The sequence below is a fragment of the Megalobrama amblycephala genome, linkage group LG1 (genome assembly GCF_018812025.1).
Source record: "Megalobrama amblycephala isolate DHTTF-2021 linkage group LG1, ASM1881202v1, whole genome shotgun sequence".
In the NCBI taxonomy this organism is placed as follows: domain Eukaryota; kingdom Metazoa; phylum Chordata; class Actinopteri; order Cypriniformes; family Xenocyprididae; genus Megalobrama; species Megalobrama amblycephala.
Genome location: NC_063044.1, coordinates 66422801 through 66449387, shown reverse-complemented (window position 1 = coordinate 66449387; position 26587 = coordinate 66422801). Strand labels below are relative to the sequence as shown.

The following is a 26587-nucleotide window of genomic DNA, read 5'->3' as shown; positions in this document are numbered from 1 at the left end:
GACAAAGGGAGATTCCGAGGACTCCCGGCTGGCTCGCCATATTGTGGTAGATTTTCCCTTACACACCTGTCTTAAGTTTACCTGGGGCATCTCCTAATCGACACCCAAGCGTCTCCTAATCAACATTCAATAATATACCTGATCTCCCGGGTCGTCTCCTAATCGATACCCAATAATATTCCTGATCTTTCGGGGCATCACCTAATCGACACCCAATAATATTTCGGTCAACATCTTGACCCTAGTGCTCCCTAACGTGCTGTGCAGCAATAACCAAATAGACTCCAGACTATGCCTCAAGCCAAGTTTACACTACAGGACTTTAAACGTCGGCAGATCGCTGTGCTGTTCAGACTTTGTGACTTGCTGTGGAGTCTTGAAGTCATTGTGGTGTTCACACTATGTGACACTACATAAATGATCTGCAACAGGAGGTTACAACATGAGCTGACAACTGTTACCCAATGACTTTATTTGAAAATGGATGTTGGTAGAAAATTAGATAAAATTTTGAATTAAAATTGAAATAACCCTTTCACACATAAGTTTAAAACATTCTGGCTGACCTCCCGGAGTTAAGGCGACTGTTATTTTGGAACGTTTCCCTTTATTGTTTCTATGACAATGCGTCATGCTTGTCACGTGACACACTGCGGCCAGCCGGCCATACTGTATAACAGATGTATCGCTTTTCTCATCATGTCATCAACTATCTGATATTCCGATTCTAAAATATGTGCAAGTGAGTGTTTAGTCATTTAAAAACCTACATCAGGATCTTGATCTTAATCTGTAACATGAAATATGTATCTGATTTGAATAAACGTTGGCAAATTATATTTGAATGGATTGTTATTGCTGCTTCCATAGACATCAGTGTATATTTCATTTGCTGTTGTGTTGCAACACGTGACACCACAGGATATCGAGTCGGTCGACAGCTCCAGATATTTAGCATGCTAGATATTTGTCTGGTGTCAGTGAGATGTCGGTGACGTGTCAGCGAGCCTCTTTGATGCATTGAGTAGTTCACACATAAAGATTGGCAAGCGCCGATCACTCACTGATTTTCCCCCGATCACACCCCGGCCTGTCGGCAAGCTAACTTGAAAATCGGGCTTAAATCGAGCTTAAAATCCTGTAGTGTAAACCTGGCATTAGAATATGCTTTATTCACAGCCAGACTTCGTATCAATCAAAGAGAACCCCACCAGCAAGAAGAATACGACAGTTTATATATGATAGGAGCATGGCAAAGCATTCTACAATATGATTGGTTCCTCATATGTCAAACCCTCATGTTACTAGGTAAAGCAAGATCTGTCCAAATCCTGTGTTTATTAGTTTGTTGGTTACTCAATATCATGGGGCTATTATATTTAGATGGTCGTCTAGCTGTCCCTAAGTGTCATTTCCCCTTTTCTTATTTTTGGACATGGTTCAGACACACACTTAGGCCCAAGGATTGAGGACATTTGTCTACAAAGAAGTTTAGTAAATCTAAACGCATCATTTTTATTGTCTACGTGAATGACAACATTCAGCGCTTTATCGACATTGACCAATAGGTGTGATGAAAAGTCTGCTAACTCTTTTAGGAAATCAGTATATGGCCCTGGAGGTCTATAAACGGTAGCCAAAGCAAGAGATAGTATGGATTTTTTCTTTTATCTGAGAGTGTAATATTTAGCACAAGCACTTCAAAAGAATTAAACCTGTGTTCTGTTTTCTGAGTAACGTTAAGAATATCTCTGTAGATTGTTGCAACACCGCCGCCACAACCAATCAGACGGGACTGGTGCTTATAACAGTAGCTGGTTGGAGTAGACTCATTAAGACTGAAATAATAATTTGGTTTAACACTCTGAGGTCTGAGGGTATCGCCGGCGATACCACCGCGGTTTTTTTCTTACCAGTGTGAAAGAGACTCAAAATACTCCGTTAATGTTGCACATACAATTAAGAGTTATACACCATTTTAATCTGTGCAATATCTTCTTTTATTTGTGTACACTCAGAGTAAAAACAAAATGTTGTGCTTTTTGTAAAATAAAGAAAACTAACATGATGCGTGATCTCTCGTCAGAAAATTAACTGTAACTTAATGAATACTAATCACAAAAAAATTAGACTTATGTCTAAAAAAACGTTGAAATGTCAGGTTTTAAATCGTGTAAGTCAAATCGAAAACAAACATTCTGTGTTTATGTAATCTGTATGAAAAGAGAGCCATGTCAGAAATCCGTGATTCAGCTCATTATCCGCTAATGCGGCCACGCCCACGGAGCAAGCGCTATTCAGACGCAAATTCTGAGTCAATACATGCATTCATCGTCTCAATCGTGTATTTATTGTCTTGAAAAGTGTTTTGAATAGCCATAGGTAGCGATCTCTGTCCTCTGTTAGTTTGGTTAGTTCCTGATTGCCTATTCTTCTTTAGTGCTCAGGCATTTGTGGACTAAAGGTGTACAGAGCGCCCTCCGGCTGCAAGTATGAATTGACAGTATCCAGCACTCATAGTAATGACAATAAATCCTGAATAAATATTACTCTTCTGTATAGAAAATTGATAAACATATGAGAATCCATCAATATTTCTCCAAATGTGCATGCTTTTAAGCTAAAAGCCTATATGAAATGCCATAGAGGTAACACAATTGTTCAGACACTTTGCATCACAGAAATGCATTATATTTCACAGTATTGCTGTTTTTTCTGTATGTTTGGTTTACACCATGATGAGATTTGAATCATGATCACAGGGTTTTTTCACAGCCTACCTGTCTGAAAGGCCTCATTAACACTCTGAGGTCTGAAGGTATCGCCGGCGATACCACCGTGGTTTTTTCTTATCAGTGTGAAAGAGACTCAAAATACTCCGTCAATGTTGCACATACAATTAAGAGTTATACACCATTTTAATCTGTGGAATATCTTCTTTCATTTGTGTACACTCAGAGTAAAAACAAAATGTTGTGCTCTTTGTAAAATAAAGAAAACTAACATGATGCGTGATCTCTCGTCTCCCTCTGAACGAACTCCAATCTGATAGTTCTTAGAAAATGAACTGTAACTTAGTGAATACTAATGACAAAAAAATTACACTTATGTCTAAAAAAACATTAAGATGTCAGGTTTTAAAACATGTAAGTCAAATCGAAAACAAACCTTCTGTGTTTATGTAATCTGTATGAAAAGAGAGCCATGTCAGAAGTCTGTGATTCAGCTCATTATCCGCTAATGCGGCCACGCCCACGGAGGGAGCGCTATTCAGACGCAAATTCAGAGGCAATACATGCATTCATCGTCTCAATCGTGTATTTATTGTCTTCAAAAGTGTTTTGAATAGCCATATTTAGCGATCTCTTGCCTCTGTTAGTTCCTTGATTGTCACATGATATTCCTCTTCTTTTACTAAGGCATTTGTGGACAAAATGGGGAGAGCGCCCTCCGGCTGCAAATGAATTAAAAACACAGCATCCAGCGCTCATAATGATAACAATAAATATAGAATAATAAATATTACTCCTCTGTATAGAAAATTGATATAAACATATGAGAATCCATCAATATTTCTCCAAATGTGTATGCTTTTAAGCATATTAAGAAATTATGGTCAATATAAGATTTTAAGAGTCAAAATGTGAAGCTTGAGTCTTAGATCTTTTTAATGATGTATAGTTTGTCAACTGCACATCAACATTTAGGCTCTATAATATAACAAATACAGTAGCCTATATGAAATGCCTTAGAGGTAGGAATGTTCAGACGCTTTGCATCACAGAAATACATTATATTTTAAAGTATATTAAAATAGAAAACCATTATTTGGTTAGAGACTTGAGACTTCTTTTAAAAACATTATAATGGCATTATAATGTGTTCAATCTTTTGACTGGTAGTGTAATTTAACATAGGCCTATACAAAATTTTCTTCATGAGATCACAAAAATCATGTTTTTTTTTGTCCTGAGTGGACTTTAGTCATGTTATCAGCATGATCACAGAGGGTTTTTTCACAGCCTACCTGACTGAAAGGCCTCATTAATATGCAAGTCATTTCAGGTCATTATTATTCAATTCTTTTGTCTTCTCAGGTGAGAATCACCCATTATACATGAGGATTCCCGCCTCCTCGCATACTGTGTTTCTTGACCAAAAGTGTCTTAGAAAATTTAAATCTCTCTATTGTTTTATATGAAGGAGTAGGAAGGATAATTTTTACTTCATTCTGAAGCAAAAACTCTAGTCTACAACCTCCAATACCTAGAAGTCTTATGAACACAGATTTAATATACTTTTTTTGGCCTTATTTCAGTGACTTAAGTTTTTGGTTTTTTCAATAACCACGCATAAACGTTATTCCTTCAAAAATACAAACATGTACATACATGTTCCTCACATATTATTGTAGCCTAGTTTGTGCTGAATACAGTGTAATGACACTTTTTCCATTAATATGTTTATGAACAACTGAAAAAAGCACAAATGTCAGGGCATGTCAAAACTTCTCCAGGGCCCCAAAAATCCTCAGACCCCTGAGGGTTAATATGCAAGTCATTTCAGGTCATTATTATGTGATTCTTTTGTCTTCTCAGATGAGAATCACCCATTATACATGAGGATTCACGCATCCACGCATACTGTGTTTCTTGACCAAAGATGTTTTAGAAAATTTAAATCTCTCTATTGTTTTATATGAACAAGCAGGCAGCATAATTTTTACCTCATTTTGAAGCAAAAACTCTAGTCTACAACCTCAAATACCCAGAAGTCTTGTGAACAAAGATTTAATATATATTTTTTGGCTTTATTTCAGTGACTTAAGTTTTTTGTTTTTTCAATAACCACGCATAAACGTTATTCCTTCAAAAACACAAACATGTACATACATGTTCCTCACATATTATTGTAGCCTAATTTGTGCTGAATACAGTGTAATGACACTTTTGTCATTAATATGTTTAAGAACAACTGAAAAAAGCACAAATGTCAGGGCATGTCAAAACTTCTCCAGGGTCCCAAAAATCCTCAGACCCCTGAAGGTTAAGCCAGGTTTCAGTAAAGCAAATTACATCAAGACTATTAATGACTATCAATAGATGACTATTTGTCATCACTTCATTAACAATAACCGCTTTAGGTGTCATCGATCTAATGTTTCGGAGCCCTAGCTTTAGAAATTCAAACAGCTTGGTAGCAGTGTCAGTGTCACATGATAACGTCAACATGGCGGATGATGTCTGGATTGCATTCAAAATCGCATTTGCTGTTGCTCAAATTACTTTGTTAAAAGGAGCTAAATTACAATATGTGTACTGCAAATTACATTTAAGCATCAAGTAAAAGGACCCACTTAGTAGTAGTTTCAGTAGTGAAACCCACTTGATTTCGAGTGGATATTGACAAGAAAAGTGAAGCAGCACTTCTTGATTATGCACTGGCATGGTACCACTAACTATAAACTCTAGCAGGATTTCATCATACAGTCTGTCAGATCAGAGGAAGTTCACAAATACAGGAGGGGCTTAGTGTTTAAGGTAAGCACTGTAACTATATAATGAAAAGAAAGACTGTCAGAAACACTGTCAGAAAATGGCTGATAAGTGTGATCTGTGTCTGCTGGGACTGATCATTCTCTCTTCACTTCTCACAGGTAAACACATTGTACATGATTTCTAAGACTTCTGTGAAAGAGCTCAATGTATATACACATACAATAAAGTTTAATTTATTAATATATACTATAACTGTCACTCAAATGTACTGTGTTTCAGGTACCAGTGGGGTGACTGATCCTCATGTGTTCATCAGTTCTGGTGAAAATGTCTGTCTGCCCTGTAATAATGCTCTTCCTGACTGCAACTCAACTACATGGATCTATAACAGATTCAGACATTCAGCAGCAGTTGAACTGATTATTAAAGGGATAAAGAAGAAAAATACAGGGAGACATGAGAGACTGAGCCTGGGGTGTGACTGCTCTCTGAACATCAAGAACGTCACAAAAGAAGATTATGGATTTTACACCTGTAGACAATATGTGAATGGACAAAAACAAGGAACTGATGCACGTGTTTTTCTGCCTGTTCTTCATGGTAAGTTTACAATTATTTGGTCATTGTATTCATTTAAACTTGCATGGTTATTGAAAAGTCTGTGATTTGTGTTCAGTTTCAGTCTCTCCATCTCCATCATCATCCTCACAGACTAAGATCAGTCCAGGCTGCCCTGTGACTCTCTCCTGTCAGTTGTATTCTAGATTCTCCTGTGATTATTTGGTCCTTTCTGAGGGTCTTCAGCTGTTGTGGGTGAATCAGGCTGGTGTTGATCTGAAGACAGACTCCAGATATAAGATATTATTCTCATCATATCACTGTAACATCAGTCTGACTACAACACTCCTGAATGAAGATGACAACAAAGAGTGGAGATGTCAGCTTACTCTCAGAAATCAAGTCAAGACCTCAGCCAGATACACTGTCAAGTATTCAGGTGAGAATACAAGGTATCTGTTAGATGTGCCAATATAATGATAGATATTGCTAGAGTTATCTTGTGTAAAGATGATTCAATGACGGGTAATTCCAGTCCATCAATGCTTTAAAGTGGCTCTCAGACAGTGTTTTCATCTAAAATCAGTCCCTAGATATAACTGATTGCTGTTTGTCGACATTAAGAGAACACAACTGATGCAAATGAACTGTGTGTGTGTGCACGCGCGGATGTCACATCGTAAACATACAGAACTAATATGGTGAGTGCAATTACAGACTTTATTTAGTCCACAGTGAAAACAAACCACAATAGTCCTTTGGCCTGTTGCACAACGCTAGCTGAGTTTCAGAGGTTTGGAGTTGACAAATCCAGATAAATGCAACCTGGTTTAGATCAGATTCAGTGGTCTCATAACGCTTGGTATAAACGTTTCCTTTCAACTCAGGTTTAATCCAGAGTTTGCGTTTAACTCTGAAGCGTGTGCACCTGAACACATGTGGCAAACAGCCAATCACAAAGAACATGGAGAACGTCCGTTTGATTGACTTCTTGTGAAAGAAACTGCAAATTATCTTCTCTTCTGAAGATTAAGAGATGATTTTGAAAATTATCATCAAATTAAAAGCGTTTACAAGGCAGTAATAAACACTGCTGCTGCAGTGAAAGTTTGAGAAGGCAGCTGAAAGAAAATATCTGACTATATCAATGCAGGATGTGAATCAAAGAAATAGGCCTAATTATATAGGTTCACAAAGAGCTCAAATGAATACGCGTTGTTTTAAAAACATTATATATTTAATATTACTTGTCAATTAATATAAATATATGAATATATTATATGAATTAAAAGTAATTATAATTGGTAACACTTTAATAAGGTTCATTAGTTAAAATTAGTTAACATGAACTAATTGGGAAAAGAAAAGAATTGGGATAGGACTCGGGAAGAAGTCATGTTCATGGATGAGATTATTAACGTTACTGTAGTATGAAGCAGAGCAGGAGCGAGTGTTGTGGAGCTGAACGAGGCCGTTGGAGCGATTGATCAACACACTCCTCACGAGCAGCGGGACTTTTATTATGACACAGTCGCCAGCACTGTTTCTGCTTTTCCGGTCGTGAGTATGAGGTAACACAGCTCTGTTTATCATATTAGATACATTTGAGAGTGTTGAAAATGATGTTATAACGTTACTCTGTGCGTTCGCTCGGCGGCTGCTGTGAGACACTGTTACACACTGATATTCTCTATTTTAGAATATCATATTAAACGCTGGATGGCTTGTGTTGATAAATGGCATGGAATTAATTTTAAAACGTATTGTATGATGGAGAAAATGCTATATTACTGTTACTAAAAATAAAGCTGCATCTGATTATGCTATGTTAGCTACTTCACAAAATAGTGTTTTTCTCTGAGGCGTGGTAAAGCATGATACTCGCAAAAAATCAAGAAAATTAGATTTAAACAATAAGACTAAACTTGTTGAGCTATATAAGAACAATTTGTTTTCTGTCTCAAAACAGATGTTCCCTTGTCTTTTAAAACGCGTAATATATTAAAGCGTCTTTGGTGTTTCCATGGTTTCTACAAAATAAAACCAGAAACCGAGGGTAACGCGGATATGAAGCAATTGACAGGCGACTCCTCACACGTCCCGGAGCCTTGGTTAAAATTGCAATTTTCTCACGATTTACAAATAGTTGGAAACATTTGGGATGTTGTAAGTACTCAAGTGAACAAAATATATAACACTGGCCTAGTGGTTTTTGGATATTTTACTGCAAAAATATTACATATTGCACCTTTAATTTGGAGTGAGAGATACAGAGAGAGTGGCTTTATCAGATACCCACATAGCAAATGTTTTCTGGCCCAGCTCCGGGCCACACAATCACGTTTCCCTCGGCCCAAGTACCGCAAAGAATGACGGCCCTGAAGTGGCCCAGAACTGGATTAAAGACAGGGGTCACACATGGGCCATAACCGGCCCGAATCTCAGCCAGTTAATCACCCTTTACTGGCCCTGAAGTGGGCCAATACAGGTTTTATTATTGGTACCAATTCTCAGCCATATGTTAACCATATCACCACCACCCTTTAACCAGAAACCCCAAAAATGAGCCATAATCCAGCCTAATCTTACCCAAACCATGTGAACAAATGAGTCACAAGAAAATTCAATTCTCAAAGTTAGTTTATTTAACAATATTGCACAAGCCAATAATAATAATAATAATAATAATAATAATAACCACATTCAGAATTGTGTAACTGTGTGAAGGCTATTTTATTTAGTACAATCAAAGCATATCTTATTACCACCTCATGAATATATGAATGAATCTAGCACTGAAATGTAAAGATATTATAATGTAATTTTACTCTCAACAAATATAGAGCAAATAAAAAAAAAAAATACTTAAAACAAATTTACACATCAGAATGTTTGTATGTGTGAGGGAGAACGTGATCCTATTTAGGACTGTCCTCAGGAAGTGAAGTACAGCTCTGCAGCCCCTCATTTCTCCACAAGTGCTCTCTCCTTATTCCAGCAGACTATTAGTCTTGTCCCTGATAGCAACATAGTGTCGGGCCAGATCCGGCCCACATCTGGTCCGCGTGTAAACCACATGTACCAGATGTGGGCCGATTCTGGGCCACACTATGTTGCTGTCTGGGGTGGTGTCAGACAATTTTTTCCTCACAGCAGCTAAAAGACAAAATAATAATACAAAATTAATAAATACATATACAAACATTCATCCATCTACTGTAAATAAATGTAGGTAACAAATGAAAAATAAGGTTGCTTTGGTGTTTTTTACAGGAAATGATTGCCAATAATATGGCACTATTGAATGACTAACTGGCTTGTCAGAGTTTGATAACAGTATTATGACAAATAAGACCATTTTAGCAAACAAAAACCTTAAAAATGTTGAGATATGGAAACTGTGGTGTAAACAAAGTAACCAACGCACTGTTGAAGTACTGATAATGTAACGCATTCAAAGCATAACATCTTATTTCCACCTCAAAAAAAAGTGCATTTAATTTCAAAATGTACTGGTCTGTCTTAAACAGTTACTTATTGCATAGGTTAATGTAAACTAACAATGACCTCCTACAAATACCAAAAACATGTCTTTGTTTATGTGACACAATGATTATTTCAGATTTGATTCTACATGACTGATGCAAAATGCTTACGAAATAACAAATTGCTTTCTCATTGTTTTAAGAATGTCTACTAGCTAAAACAAAAATATCAGACATAGACCTATCCTGATTATCAAAGTCAGAGATTAGATTTAGATATAATTAAATCTGATTGTACAACCTTTGAATCACTTTCAGTTAAAAAAGTCAATTACTGTTGCTGATTTTGCTGTGATTTTTTAACAACAGTGGGCTACATTGTTCCGCACACTGGACAGGAAGCACCGCGCCTCGGACATCCCGCAGGCCGGTCTATCTCACCCCGGTCGCGTCAATCCTCATATCTGGGTTCTCAAGTTCAAGGGGCAGTGAATCAGCTACCTTATAGGCAAAATTCACTTCAATAAAGAACTAACGTTACGTGGCATCCGAGTTTCATGTATTTCAAAAAGCGCCAAAAATGGGTTGTTATTCTATTTTTAAAGATAGCTGTTACGAGTGATGGAATTCATTAATCATAATAAACAAAATAATCTGCGAGTTTTAACCGCATTTGGCGGCTTTTTTGTAAAAAAAATTTAAGTTCAATTCTTTCCAAAAGGCCAAATATTGATTCAAAACATCTAATGTTAGGTCGTACACAACATAACTTCACTTACCTAGAACAGCGGTTGTCCGACAGACGTCTTCACCCTTCAGTGGGAGAAATTTCAACCGACGCACCACGTGAACCTCATCCACCAACCAGAAAAGCTGCTGTTACCGTGGAGATCGCGCCAAAATAAACAATAGTTGACCGCCCAGTTGTAACTATAACTTTACATATATTTTTAAATAAACTGTTATGTAGGGGAAATATATATATATATATATATATATATATATATATATATATATATGTGTATATATATATATATATGTATATATATGTGTGTGTATGTGTGTATGTGTGTGTGTGTGTGTATATATATATATATATATATATATATATATATATATATATAAAATAACTATCTTGTTAGGAAAATATATTTTTTTGTTATCATATTTTGTTTGTAGCATTTTTAAATCTGGACATTTTTTTTTAAATGACATATATATAAGTCAATTAATATTATTAATTATTAAAATCATTACATCTGTTTCAGAGAGAGGAGAGAGGAGAGAGGAGGGGGGGGGGGATCGTTACACTGATCTGGGCCACACACCTCACATCCACAATCGGCCCAAATGTTGTCTGCCGTCATGCATGCAGTGCCATCATTGCCACACATGGCCCACGGTTGGCTGACATGATGCATGCCAGTGCCGGCAACACGCCAGCAGTGCCATTATGAGGCCACATTTGGGCCAAGTCTGTTTGCTATGTGGGTACATGTCACTTTACTCACAGCTGATTGGTCCAGTTTTCGTCTACAATCACTAACCCAGAATAAAACCTGCTCTGGAGCAAGTTAGCCGTGTAGTGTAAGTTACCATGGAGATGAACACCACTAAAAACCAATCCACCTTCTTGAGCCTGAAAAACCAGAGTTTGCTCAAACTAATCTCGAACTTACCTGGGTGGGTAGCAACTGAAACTGGCTTTGTGCAACAGGCCACTGGAGGCTGACTAGACATATACAATGAACTTGAACAGGTGGACAATCAGAATTCAGGTGGATAGTCCCATCTGCATATTCCAGGCTGGTTTGTGATCGACAGGGAATCTAACCTTAAAGAGACGGGGGCAATTGCAATAAACTCTAGATGAGAGAACAAAATTGTGAGACAACGACAACAATGAACTGACAAGAAATGAATAAATAGGGGAGAACAAATGAACAACTGGTGAATAAGGGTTGATTAGACTCATCAACTGATAATTTGCTATAGAGGCTGAACAATCAGTCATTCCCTCAAAACAACAGACACAATAAAAACACAAGAGCAATGAAAATACAGACCAGGGGCCTGATGTATAACCATTACGTACACACAAAATGGGCATAGAAATATGCATACAGAATCCAGACCATGTGCACAAACTCCTTTTCTAGAGTGAGAAAAGTAATGAAGTAAACAGAATGATTTTAAACTCTGTTTTACATTTGATACATTTAGATTAAATATGACACTTTCATTAATGGTGATAAGCATTGAAACTACAAAAAGTCATTACGCAGAAGTTAAAAATGATATGAATTTAGATAGATGTGGTTACTTTTGAACACTTTTCCTGTGACACGCTGTTTTAATGACAGCGAGGAGTGCTAGCCGCACAATAATTCCTCTTTAAACTAAACTGCAGATCTCATGTCATGACAAATTATTTTTATCGAGAACGATGATCAATGATGCACACTTACGATTCGATATTATGGCAGACACTGCTGGATTCAGTGGTCGAACGGTCCGTTGTCCGGTTTGAAAAAGAGCAGGGAGAGCAGTGATAACCCCCCTTAGAGTGAACAGAACTGACATAAAGGTATCATTAATGTTCTTAATTACAATAATTTAATGTAACAACATAATTCAAGAAAAAATTGTCTGTGAATGTGCTGGTGCCTCCGCTGACCTCAGAGGAATAAATGAGGAAAAAAGACTCGGATATAACGTAATGATCACTCAAATGTACTTTATGTTTCAGGTACCGGTGGAGCGGATGATGCTCATGTGTTCATCAGTTCTGGTGAAAATGTCCGTCTGCCCTGTAATAATGCTCTTTCTGACTGCAAATCAACTACATGGATCTATGGCAGACATTCAGCAGTAGTTGAACTGATTGGTTTAGGGATAAAGAAGAAAAACACAGGGAGACATGAGAGACTGTGTCTGGGGTCTGACTGCTCTCTGAACATCAAGAACGTCACAGAAGAAGATTATGGATTTTACACCTGCAGACAATATGTGAATGGACAAAAACAAGGAAATGATGCACGTGTTTTTCTGCATGTTCTTCATGGTAATTTTATGATTATGTGGTCAGTGTAAAAAAGGGGAGCTTCTCCCTTTGAACTCACATAATGATTGAACCATCTGTGATTTGTGTCTTGTGTTCAGTTTCCTCATCATCATCCTCACAGACTGACATCAGTCCAGGCCGCTCCGTGACTCTCTCCTGTCAGTTGTATTCTGGATTCTCCTGTGATCGTTGGCTCCGTTCTGAGGGACTTCAGCTGTCGTGGGTGAATAAGACAGGTATTGATCTGAAGACAGACTCCAGATATCAGATATCATCATATCACTGTATCATCACTCTGACTTCAACACTCCTGAATGAAGATGACAACAGAGAGTGGAGATGTCAGCTTACTCGCAGAAACCAACTCAAGACCTCAGTCACATACACTGTCAAGTATTCAGGTGAGAAACAATTTCAGTTATGGAAGACTCTCTGTTAGATGTGGCAATAGTGATAGTTAATGCTAGAGTTATCTTATGTAAAATTCAACGACAGGGGTAATTCCAGTCCATCAATGCTTTAAAGTGTCTCTCAGATAGTGTTTTCTTCTAAAATCACAACTGATGCAAATGAACTCTGATCACTCTAATTGTGTGTGTGTGTGTGTGTGTGTGTGTGTGTGTGTGTGTGTGTGTGTGTGCGGATGTCACATCTTAAACAGATAGAACTAATACGTTGAGTGCAATTACAGAGTTTATTTAGTCCACAGTGAAAACAAACCACAATAGTCCTTTGGCCTGTTGCATAGAGCTAGCTGAGTTTCAGAGGTTTGGAGTTGACAAATCCAGATAAATGCAACCTGGTTTAGATCAGATTCAGTGGTCTCATAACGCTCGGTATAAACATTTCCTGTCAACTCAGGTTTAATCCAGAGTTTGCGTTTAACTCTGAAGCGTGTGTACCTGAACACATGTGGCAAACAGCCAATCACAAAGAACATGGAGAACATCCGTTTGATTGACTTCTTGTGAAAGAAACTGCAAATTCTCATCTCTTCTGAAGATTAAGAGATGATTTTGAAAATTATCATCAAATTAAAAGTGTTTACAAGGCAGTAATAAACACTGCTGCTGCAGTGAAAGTTTGAGAAGGCAGCTGAAAGAAAATATCTGACTATATCAATGCAGGATGTGAATCAAAGAAATAGACCTAATTATATAGATTCACAAAAAACTCAAATGAATACACGTTGTTTTAAAAACATTATATATGAATGCGTGTATTATATTTATATTATTTTAAAAAGCAAAGTTTAATATTACTTGTCAATTAATATAATTATATGAATATATTATATGAATTAAAAGTAATTATAATTCATATCATATAAATGTAATAAAATATTAGCAGCAAAATCTGCAATTTTGTCTCTAATTTATTTATTAATTTTCACTATAAACTGATTGAAAGGTACAATATGCAATAATTTTGTCCGCTAGAGGTCGCTAGAAGCCTATTCAAAACAAAGTTGTAGCTTGATGATTTACATTTACATTTATTCATTTGGGAGACGCTTTTATCCAAAGCGACTTACAAGTGAGGAATACAACAAGCGAGTCGTCATGGCGAGGCAGATAGACACAAGAAGTGCTTACAATACAAGTTTAGGCAGTGCTCAGAGTATCATAAACTACATTAGAGAGGGATTAGAGGAAGTGAACGGATAGGAATAAGAAGGTTTATTTATTTATTTTTTAAGATGAGGTTAAGTGCTCACGAAAGAGATGAGTTTTCAGCTGTCTTTTGAATATTGCCAAGGATTCTGCATTCCGGATGGAGGCAGGAAGATCATTCCACCAGCCAGGGACAGTGAATGAGAATGTCCTGGAGAGTGATTTTGTGCCTCTCTATGATGGTACCACAAGCCTTCGCTCCTTTAATGAGCGCAGGCTTCTGGTAGGAGTGTAGACTCGTAAGAGTGAGCAGAAGTAGGAGGGTGCTGAGCCTGTGGTAGATCTGTAAGCAAGTGTCAACGCCTTGAATTTGATGCGAGCAGCAAGTGGTAACCAGTGTAGAGAGATGAAGAGAGGCGTGACGTGGGCTCTTTTGGGCTCGAAATCAAGCCTAGCGAAATCAAGCCTAGCAATGTGGTCCTTGAAGGTCAGTTGGTCATCAGTGATTACTCCAAGATTTCTGGCCGAATTTGATGGGGTAATTGAGGATGTACCTAGCTGGATGCTGAAGTCGTGATTTAGAGTCGGATTGGCAGGGAAGACGAGAAGCTCCATCTTAGGCAGGTTGAGCTGTAGATGATGTTCTTTCATCCATGCAGAAATGTCCGCCAGACAGCTTGTGGTTTGTGCAGCTACTGTGGGATCATCTGGTTGGAATGAAAGGAAGAGTTGTGTGTCATCAGCATAGTAATGGTAGGAGAAATCATGTGCCTGAATGATGGGATCAAATGATGTAGTGTAAATGGAGAAGAGGAGGGGTCCAAGAACTGAACCCTGAGGAACACCCGTGGTCAGTTGATGAGCTTTGGATACCTCCCCTCTCCAGGCAACCCTGAAAGACCTTCCTGTGAGATAGGATTCAAACCAGAGAAGTGGAGTACCTGTGATGCCCAGTGATGAGAGGATGGGCAGAAGGATCTGATGATTCACCGTGTCAAAGGCAGCAGATAGATCGAGCAGAATGAGAACTGATGATTTGGAATTAGCTTTTGCAATCCGCAAGGATTCAGTGACCGACAGCAGTGCAGTCTCAGTCGAGTGGCCACTCTTGAAACCAGATTGATTGACATCCAATTGGTTGCTCTGTGAGAGGAAATATGACACCTGGTTGAAAACAACTCGTTCAAGTGTTTTTGCTATGAATGGTAGGAGAGAAACAGGTCTGTAGCTGTCTACAAGAGATGTGTTCAATGTGGGTTTTTTAAGCATGGGGGTCACCCGAGCTTGCTTGAATGTGTTAGGGAAAGTGCCAGTGAGGAGAGATGTGTTGATAATATGTGTAAGTGCTGGTAAAAGTGTAGGAGCGATGGCTTGTAGAAGGTGTGAGGGGATGGGATCTAGAGGGCAGGTAGTGAGATCACTGGAGAGGAGAAGTTTGGATACTTTTGTCTCAGTGAGGGTGGATAATGAAGAGAGGAGGTGTGTGGCTGTGTGTGTGGTTGGTCTGAGTTCCTGTGTGTGTGGAGCGGAGAACTGACTACTGATGGTAGATGTTTTGGCAGTGGAAAAATTAGCAAAACTATCAGCAGTTAGGGATGAGGTGGGTGGTGGTGGAGGGGGACAAAGGAGAGAATTGAATGTTTTGAAAAGTGTGCGTGTGTTAGAAGCGCTGTTGATTTTGTTGTGGAAATAGGAAGATTTAGCAGCATGAATTTCAGCAGAAAAGGATGAGAGCAGAGATTGATAACTGCTTAGGTCAGATTGGTCTTTTGATTTGTGCCACTTCCTCTCTGCAGCCTTGAGTTTGGTCCGATGTTCACGAAGAACATCGGATAACCAGGGATTAGAGGGAATAGCACGTGCAGGCCTGGATGACAGAGGACAGATACTATCTAGAGATGAAGTTAAGGTGGAACATGATGTGTCTGTTGCTGTTATTCACATCCAGAGATGAGAATTGTGAGGGAAGGGAGGATGATACAATAGAGGAAAGATGAGAAGAAGAAAGAGAGCACAGGTTTCGTCTGAAGGTAACTGGTAGAGGTGTTGGTGGTGGACAAATGGGGAGTTGTAGATTAAAAGTAATGAAGAAATGATCGGAGACAGCTGTCGCACACGCAATAATATACTGCTTATTAACACGTGGTTGAAGATAACTAAGCCCGCCTTGAAAATTAGCACTGCAAAGCCTAAAGCCCGTGAATGGGCCGAAACTAATGCTACAACAACACAGCGTTTAAGTGCGAAAAACAAGCAATAACACCAATAAACTCTGAAAAACGCGGCTGTTATTTCCAACAAGTACAATTAAATACAATTATAGTCAAGGTAGAAAATAGGACAGGCACAGATACGAATTAATCCTTCCTAGCAGCAAATAATAAAATAATAAACGAAGCAACTGACCACAACAGATATTAAGCAAAACACTTACGCGCTTCTGCCGTCACCGCTGTCTGCTCGCAACTCCTGCTCGCAACTCCTGAAGTTTTAGAGAGGAATCTTGGGACATGTAGTCTACACCTCAACGGACGGTGCAAAATAATAGGGATTGGACTCGGGCAGAAATCATGTTCATGGATGTGATTATTAATGTTACTGTAGTATGAAGCAGAGCAGGAGCGAGTGTTGTTGAGCTGAACAAGGAGCTGGAGCGATTGATCAACACACACCTCAAGAGCAGCGGGACTTTTATTATGTCACAGTCGCCGGCGCCGCTTCCGCTTTTCCGGTCATGAGTATGAGGAAATACAGCTCTGTTTATCATATTAGATCCATTTGAGAGTGGTGAAAATGATGTTATAACGTTACTCTGTGCATTCGCTCAACGGCTGCTGTGAGACACTGTTACACACTGCAGTAAGATACATCGATTTTAGAATATTATATTAAATACTAGATGGCTTGTGTTGATAAATGGCATGCAATTAATTTAAAACATATTGTATGATGGAGAAAATTATGTATTACTGTTACTAAAAATAAAGCTGCATCTGATTATGCTATGTTAGCTACTTCACAAAATAAAGTTAAGCATCACACGACCGAAAGTGCTGAATGTCTGAATATCACCTTGACTGAAAGTGACACTAATTTCATACAACAGTTCAATAAACAAGTAGTTAATATTAATTACTTACGTTTTAGGTGCAGTATGATTGTTTTTTATTCTATTGTAGCAGCGAAAATAGTTCCAAACAAAGCAGAAACGGCGCATCTCACAGCTACGCTCAGCTGTTTCGAATGATTCAGCGTTTTGAACGAATCAGTTGAGTGATGATTCAATGGCCCAATCATAAACAACTGCTTCATTCTTGATTCAGCCTTTTGAATGAATCATTTGAATAAATGACTCAATGGCTCACTCATTAAGATGGTCACTTGCCGCCATCTACTGGTGGTTTAATTTCATGTTTAAAAGTATAAATTTCCCACCAACATTTCTTATTTGTATATTAAAAAATATTTAAAGAATCTCAAAACATTATTGAATGCAGTTGTACTTTTTCAGTGCAAATTATTTAATTTGGTAACAGCCCTATAGTGTCTTACTATTTTAATTTATCAAATGTAAGAATTTGAAATAAAAGATTAAACATAAATTTAATTAGATTGGGGTGGTTAATAAAATACCCCCAGGGTAAATAACATAAATATGCAGATTTAAATATGTCAAAAACTGATAAAACACTGATGAGAATATTGCTTTTTTTCAGAATAAATTATATTTACAACACACAAAAAATAAGCATTGAAATTACAAAAAGTCATTACGCAGAAGTTAAAAATGATATGAATTTTCATAGACGTGGTTACTTTTGAACACTTTTCCTGTGACACGCTGTTTTAATGACAGCGAGGAGTGCTAGCCGCACAATAATTCCTCTTTAAACTAAACTACAGATCTCATGTCATGACAAATTATTTTTTATCGAGAGCGGATTCCGTGGTCGAATGGCCTTAGAGTGAACAGAACTGACATAAAGGTATCATTAATGTTCTTAATTACAATAATTTAATGTAACAACATAATTCAAGAGAAAAATTGTCTGATTCAAAGAGATATATCAGTGGCCAAGTCCTGATTGGTCAAAAGGAGGAGCTGGGGATGGAGGAGGGTAATTAGCAACATAATAAGCTGCTGATAACACTGCATGGACCTATATATAGGGATGCTGAGATAAGCGTTGTATTCCTTTAGGTAGATGTGGATCCGCTGAGAGTCAACTGATGCGAACTTGACTTACGTGTCCTGCTAGAACTAACACTATGCTTGATTTGTATTCAAGAAAAGTAAATCCGTTGCATTTTCAAATGATGTTTTACTCTTATCTGTATGGCCAAAAATGCCGTTAATAGGACAAAATTCAACTGAATGTGCTGGAGCCTCCGCTGACCCCAGAGGAATAAATGAGGAAAAAAGACTTAGATATAACTTAATGATCACTCAAATGTACTTTATGTTTCAGGTACCGGTGGAGTGAATGATGCTCATGTGTTCATCAGTTCTGGTGAAAATGACCATCTGCCCTGTAATAATGCTCTTTCTGACTGCAAATCAACTACATGGATCTATGACAGACATTCAGCAGTAGCTGAACTGATTGGTTTAGGGATAAAGAAGAAAAACACAGGGAGACATGAGAGACTGAGTTTGGAGTCTGACTGCTCTCTGAACATCAAGAACGTCACAAAAGAAGATTATGGATTTTACACCTGCAGACAATATGTGAATGGAGAAAAACAAGGAGCTGATGCACGTGTTTATCTGCATGTTCTTCGTGGTAAGTTTATGATTATGTGGTCAGTGTAAAAAAGGGGAGCTTCTCCCTTTGAACTCACATAATGATTGAACCATCTGTGATTTGTGTCTTGTGTTCAGTTTCCTCATCATCATCCTCACAGACTGACATCAGTCCAGGTCGCTCTGTGACTCTCTCCTGTCAGTTGTATTCTGAATTCTCCTGTGATGATTTGGTCCGTTCTGAGGGACTTCATCTGTCGTGGGTGAATCAGGCTGGTGTTGATCTGAAGACAGACTCCAGATATCAGATATCATCATATCACTGTATCATCACTCTGACTACAACACTCCTGAATGAAGATGACAAAAGAGAGTGGGGATGTCAGCTTACTCTCAGAAATCAACTCAAGACCTCAGTCAGATACACTGTCAGATACATTTCTTATTAATCATTATTCACTAACATTCCTTTTTCTGCATGATTAACATTCGAATGCTTTTGAGAACAAAATGTTCTAGTACTTGGCTAAAGTGTTGTAATAACAGATGCAGATTAAAAGAATAGACAGCTGTCTGTATATGACCATGACTTAAACAAGCTGAGATGATAAAAAAAAATCAAATTTTCTTTCTCTGCTTAGAAATAGAAGAGGGATTTTGCTGAAATGCATATATGAAGAACCAGTCATATTAGAGAAAAATTATGTAATTGAATCTTTGCCATGCATCTATTCTATATAAACTGTTGAACTCTTTTTGTGGTGAGGATTCTCTGTGATCTTTGTGAGATCCTCCCGACTGTGATTAAAGCATATTCAGAGGCGTTGTCTGGAGTCTGTCTGGTTACTGCTGTGCACCAGGTTAGTGAAACAGGTATATTCAAACACAAACTAATATCTAACATAAACACACACACACACACACACATTCATACAAGTTGCAGAAAGAAAGGAAGTTAGAAAGAAAGAGTTTTAAGGGAGAATGAAATGATGAGCATGATTTCTAGAAAAATATGCACTTCATAAGACCTGACCTGAACGAACCATGAATCATTAATTTACTGCACCAGTTCAGTGTTAGTATCTTTGAATGCGGATTCCCTTGTTGGCACCTTGGCTTGGAGAAAAGGGCTTTCCGTGTTTGTTGGATTGTCGTGGAAAAGCCAATCACATTTGGGCGTAATGGCAAATGAATGGAGTCTCTTGTCATGGCTGGAGTTTAATGTTGATGCGGCAAAAGTCGTTGGTTAAACTTTGCGGCAAAACTTAGAACACGAGACTCTCTGCGTAAAAAGAAAGGAAAGATAAAGTAAAAGAAAAGAAAGGTGAGTGAGAATTTGGATGGCTTGAATGAAACTGCTTGTCTGCCCTTGATCGTCTATTCTTTGTCTTAAGCCATATTATACTGAATTTGTCATTCTGATCTGACTAGTTAAACTTTAGGTGTTTGCCAAAACTCGTTGAGGAGTTCTGACCAATCAGGTATCGTCTCCTCCAAAGGTGGCTTTCCTCCTCCCTCTTAACATTTAACAAGTTCGTTTGCCCATATAATGGCTCGCTCCTCCCTAAATTACGTTTAGGAACTTCACTAAATTAAATGTTATCTCTTGCAGTTTAGACCTGATTTCCTTAAAAATAGTTTCACACAGATTTCATTCAAGCCACAATATGAATTGAAAATAAAGATTCAAATTCATTCTAAATAATGCATACTTTCATTCAACCATTCAAAAGTTATAACAATTACATGAATTGTGAGTGATCTAAGCATAACTGTTCACATGTAGAATGTGTAGACATGATATCAAATTATGCAGTTGAATGATGTTTGGTAAGTCAGTTTAGAACTGTCTTGGAACAATTTGATGCAGTTTATTTGTAAAAACAGTCTCAACTCTGTGAGTTTTCTGTAAATCTTCTTGTGGCTCAAGTTGTGTTGTCTTTTCACCCATTTGGTTACCCAAATTGCTTAAGTTTGCCCCCCTTTCTTAGCCAGGAAGCATGCATGGCCATAGTTTTATGCACCTGGTAAATAAGCATGCACCAATGCATAAATAAGAGTAAAGGCACAAAATAATCCTTGGTTCACATCGGAGCTAACTAGGCTTCTGCAGGACAGGAATGCAGCTTGGGCCAAAGCTAGAAGCACCAAAGTTGAATCGGTCTGGCTTCATTTTAGAAAGGTGAGAAATCTTTGTACTTCCCAGATAAGAAAAAGCCAAATCAGATTTCTATCTATTTGAATCATCACAAAATTGAAATAATCCAGTTAAATTTTGGAAAACAATCAAGTCATTGTCTCGAGCTGATAATATGTAGATTAATAAAATTATTACTAAAAATCATCTCCTGACTACAGAGAAGTCAGTTATTTTAGATATTTTAGTTTAAATGAGCATTTTATATATTCAGGTTCTTTATTTGAATCTCAGTCTCTAAACTGTTGTATGACTAACTCTTTTACCGAACCCTCAATTGATGTTCCATGTAAATGAACTACACAAAAATTTTAACTTAACCAGTTCTCTGTTTCTCGGGTCCATAAAGTCCTGAGTCAGTTGGACCCAAATAAGTCTGCAGGGCCCGATTAGCTAGAACCATTTTATTTAAAGCTAGCAGCTGATTATATTGCTGAACCACTGACTTATTTATTTAATCTTTCTATTTACCTAAGCCTAAGCGAACTCCCAATATCTAAACTATGTGTTTTATCTAAGCTTTTGGAGGAAGTAGTCAATGAGCAATTAAAAACTGTTTTGGAAAATAACCGAAATAACCTGATATGTACGTCTTTCTTTTATCTGTGCTTACAGTTTTAGTACAATTGAACCCTTCGCAAAGACACGCCCCCCTTACTGTTGTTTTGTCTGACAAGTCATGGCGCTGTCACGCCACATGCAGTGAAAAACACATTGTGGAGCAAAGAAGACACTGACAACACGTCGACAAACAAGATAGAGCAGGTTACTTATGATATTAATCAAACTGCGTAGTTTTTTAAGAAATTCAAACAATAAAAACCGTTTTGTGGTTCTTTAATGTGTCGTGACAGATTGCTCAAGAGGCTCGTGAACCGATCAACTCTTCCTACTAGTTCATTTATAGCATCAAATAAACATGAAGGAACATCAGAAGGAGTGTTGTTTCAACCGCGGAAAGACGTCTGTACACACCATTTTTCAAGTTCAAGTCCACTGAGGTTAATCTTCTTACTCCTGACTGCTTTGTCGGACAAAATGGTGGATTCGGCGTTCTGATTGGTTAGATCGCTTGTCAATCAAACTCCCGGCGAAGGGTCAATTCTCTCACTCAATGAATTTTTCAAGCATGAGGAAGGCGGGTCCTTGAAGCCAATCAAATGAGGTTCTGTGGAATATTTCTATTAATCAAAACATATTAGGGCTGTCAAAAGATTAATCATGATTAATCGCATACAAAATAAAAGTCTGAGTTTGCATAATATATATGTGAGTACTGTGTGTAATTAATATGTATATATAAATACCTACTGAAGAGAGTATGTAGTTTTGGATGCTGCCACACTGAAAACACTGTCCCTTAGCATTCACAAAATCCCGTTACGCTACACCTGCACACATAACCAATCCTCATTCTATTACACAGGATGTCTGTAACTATTGAACGGTAAGATCCTGAGAGGGTAACGACTGCAGAAGAATGGAAAGAGTGTGTGAGAGAAGGTGGTTGTGAATGTGTGTAGATGTGTGTTAGTTACAGGATCAGAGAATGACACGGTTCCTCCGTCATAGTCCAGATACACTCTCACACTCTTAAGCCTCTGTTTAACAAGAAAGCCACACCATCCAAACTGTGATTTGAACTGATCATACCACACACACCAGACATCAGTGTTAAAGAAAATGTTTCCCTTCCTCTGGTTTGATGCTGTAGTTACTCCAAGACTCCAGACTAAACTCTCTTTAACCTCCACATCCCAGCAGTGTGTTCCTGAGTTGAAACCCTCTGAACCCAGAACACAGTCATAACAGTCAAATCTCTCTGGATTATCAGGAGGCAGTTGTTCGTTTCTTCTCCGTCTCACACTGGTCAGGTCGTCAGACAGGAGGAGACGTGGATTAGCAGTGTTTGGATCCAGAATCACAGGAGCTGAAGAGACACAATCAACGGATGTTTTTATTCTGATGTTCATATAATGATGAACTGTAAAGAAGATTATGAATTATGACACTCGTTCTGTTGATCAAATACATCAGGCACACTGTCAGTCTTGTTATTATTTTCTGACTCATTTTTATCATCAGTGTTTTACGATGCATATCAGCAACTGCAAACATTAAATATGTTATTCAGACATTTGTGTCCCATCAAGACAACCATCTCACAGTTATGAATGTATCCCGGTTCCCTGAGAAGAGAACGAGACACTGTATCGTGGCGTTGATGCTATGGGAATGCTTCTGAGTGTGCCAGTGTCTGAAGCATGTGTGAAATTTTGCCACAGTAATGCTAAGTTTACACTACAGGGTTTTAAGACCGATTTAACCCCAATTTGCAGGTTAACAAGCTCACCGACTACTCAACGACACATCAAAGAGGCTCGCTGACGCATCGCCGACACCTCATTGACGCCAGACAAATATCTAGCATGCTAAATATCTGGAGCTGTCGGCCGACTCATTATCCTGTGGTATCACATGTCGCGACTCAACAGCCAATGAAATATATATACACTGATGCTCTTATAGCCTATAATTTGTCGACGTTTACTCATATCAGATACACATTGTGTAAGTAACTATAAAGCTCACTTTATTCCTCTTCCAGTTCACCGGCCACATGTATTTCTGTACAAATGGATGAATTCACGTGCTGTAGCCTATAAATCCGACTGACAGGACTCTCTGAACTAAAGCGCAAACAAACAAGGCGGTGCCTTGTTGATGACATGGTGAGAAAAGTGATACATCAGTCATACAGTGTGGCCGCAGTGTGTCACAGTCTGAACAGCACAGCGATCTGCCGACGTTTAAAGTCCTATAGTGTAAGCTTGGCATAAGGCAAAGTGACACAGCGTCTTGTTCGCTTCTCAGGTAACTGGGTTACATACATAACCTGAGACGTTCCCTTTAGAGGGAAACAAATTACACTTGACAAAGCTGAGCACACTTCAAAATGGCAGAGGGGATTCCCCCGAGGGAAAGTTCTTAGTGACGTTTGGCAGTGTATGTCTAAAAGTGGAGTTAAATGCAGCCTTGGGAAAGATTTCCTAATGAGACACCCACAATAAACACATGCCCAGCAGCAACAGCCACCACCTACACCCTAAGTGTACCAGGGGTCACCCCTGCTGACAACCCCTATTGGAGAAACTCCAGCACTGGAATAACCTGCCAGTGGAATGGGTTTAGTCACGTTCTTCACACCAAGAGCTGAAGAGTCGCCACTTCAGGTTCTCCAGATGCTTCAGTGTGTCAGTCTGAAGAACTTAGTATCTTTTCATTTTTACACTTTTCTGGTCTTGAGTAGATGAAGAAAGGAGAATTATAATACACATGTGTTGTGTCATGAAAAACCATTAACTATCCACTCAACTGTATGTGCAAAAGTAGAGATCTTCTGCTGTCAGACTCACTGTTTTGGACAATGTCCTGCATCTTCTTCCAGACTCTGAACGGCAGGTTGCCCAAGTAACGCGGCACATGAATCAAAGCTCCAGAAGCCATCTGTGGATCCGGCTGTGAGCTCTGAACTCTGGAAGAACATTCAGGAGTCAGAACTGCAGTGGCTTTGGATCAGAACCAGAGAGACCAGAGACAGGAGAAGATCACTCACCTTTCCATCAAGACTGGAAACTCCTGCAGAACAAACACACCATTTATCATCAAGAACTCAATCAATGAACCAATGATCAACCAATGATCTGAAATCAGACCTTCAGAAAGCAGACGTCACTGGCTTTCATCATCTCCTCCATGTCTTTGATTGTGTGTGAAAGAGTTGAGATGTGTCTGTTCATCTCCTCCAGCTTCTCCTTCATCATCTGCTTCTTCTGCTCCTCTTCCTCCCTCAGTGCAGTGATTGTAGCTTCTTCTTCATCTCTGAGAAACTGATGAAGCTTCTCAAACTGCTGTTTAATCTGACGCTCTGTGTGCTCAGCTTGAGACTGAAATCAAAACACATTCACTTCAATCATCTCAAAGATGCAACTGATTCTGGAGCAGCATGAAGAGTGAGTGGGGAAATGTGGGTTATGGTACAGTGTTGCCATATGGCAACAATTAATTTCTACTCATTTCCTTGATATTCAGAAAAAAATACAATCTATTGCACTATGGTAATTAAAAGGGTAGGCCATAAGGTTTACAATGATGTGCTATTTTTTATTCACATGACATTTGAATGTTCCTCAAAAACTCTCTTTCCCACTGTCACCCTCACATGGATGTCACCTGTAGAAGTGCTGCAGAATTTATTTATTTATTTATTTATTTATTTATTTTTTTTGCAGCATCTTTGATAAGTAAATTAGGAAGTTTTATTCACAAATCAACTTTGTCTAACATAGTTTTACTGTAAATTGAGAAAATATTAATGTTGCCAAATGGCAACGCTGTACTACAGTGGAATTGCAGTAATGTATTTACCTATTGGGATTTTTTTATAGATAGTAGCATCAACAATATAATTGCTGTTATATATTTATTTAGATTTTTTTAGTATAGCTTTATTTTTGTATAGATAACAAAATTATTTCTTCTTTTCAGAAAATGAATATAGCAATATTTTAAGGAAAGGGCAATAGGAAGAGTAGAGCTCTTCCACGTGATCAGTGTGAGGATGTGTTAACCAAATGATAGCTATTGATAGGGATTAAATTATAGGGATCTGCTTATTTTTGGTTTGCATGAGTTCCAAGTATATAAATCTGTCAATTTCTAAAAGAAATGTGCATTTAAATAGAAAAAAAAATCATAATTTTATAGAAAAAATTATTGTTATAGAAAAACTTATTGTTAAAATATTCCATTGAGTTACCATTTCCCTAAGCACTCCCCCAAAATCTTTTTTTTTGTGATTTGCATAATTGAAGCTATTTAATTTTTTTTTTCATTTTAATTAATAATTTCATTTTAATAATTGAAGCTATTTAATTTTTTTTTCAAATTTTAATTTTCAATTGTATTGTATGTAATGTAATTTGAAAAAAATATTTCACGGTTAAAACATACAGGGTTAACTACAACTTTAACTTTCTGAAGTACTAATATTGTAGTAGCTGATGTTCTGTGTCTGTATGGTGAAAATATTCATAAATCTCATCAGCTTCTTAACAAAAACAGTTTTAAATGGCTAATAAATAAGATGCATTCATATGTGACATCATTTAAAAGCATAACAACTGAACTTTTAAGGAACGTGAGTCAATAAAACATATTTGTTCATTTTATGAAAGTTACAACTAAAATGTGGCAAGTATGTCTGAAAGAAAATGCATATTTTTATATTAAACAGAATTATGGGCTGCTGGTGCTTGAGATTGGTCATTCAGTGTTTCTGTGAACAAGGTTGGAGAAAATAAATACTCACAACCAAACTCACTACTAAAGTTCACCTATTTACCAACATTAACTAGTCGAAGATGAC

The 26587-nt window shown here is 37.8% G+C and overlaps 2 protein-coding genes across 2 annotated transcripts; one reads left to right on the top strand and one right to left on the bottom strand.

The window, feature by feature from the left end:
• The first annotated feature begins 5527 nt into the window (after window positions 1-5527).
• Window positions 5528-19787, top strand: LOC125280222. The gene is made up of 7 exons (XM_048210608.1): window positions 5528-5656; window positions 5778-6098; window positions 6175-6495; window positions 12291-12605; window positions 12704-13006; window positions 18688-19002; window positions 19101-19787. Exons 1-7 carry the CDS (start codon window positions 5596-5598, stop codon window positions 19409-19411), a joined length of 1947 nt encoding a protein of 648 aa, XP_048066565.1. The 5' UTR covers window positions 5528-5595; the 3' UTR covers window positions 19412-19787.
• On the bottom strand, window positions 14321-25051 carry LOC125280442 (nuclear factor 7, ovary-like). Its single transcript, XM_048210997.1, has 7 exons — window positions 24876-25051; window positions 24776-24798; window positions 24576-24694; window positions 22135-23089; window positions 19061-19312; window positions 15160-15361; window positions 14321-14925 (listed from the first exon to the last, which is right to left on the bottom strand). The coding sequence occupies exons 1-4, from the start codon at window positions 24981-24983 to the stop codon at window positions 22578-22580; spliced, it is 762 nt and encodes a 253-aa protein (XP_048066954.1). The 5' UTR covers window positions 24984-25051; the 3' UTR covers window positions 14321-14925; window positions 15160-15361; window positions 19061-19312; window positions 22135-22577.
• Between the last annotated feature and the right edge of the window lie 1536 nt (window positions 25052-26587).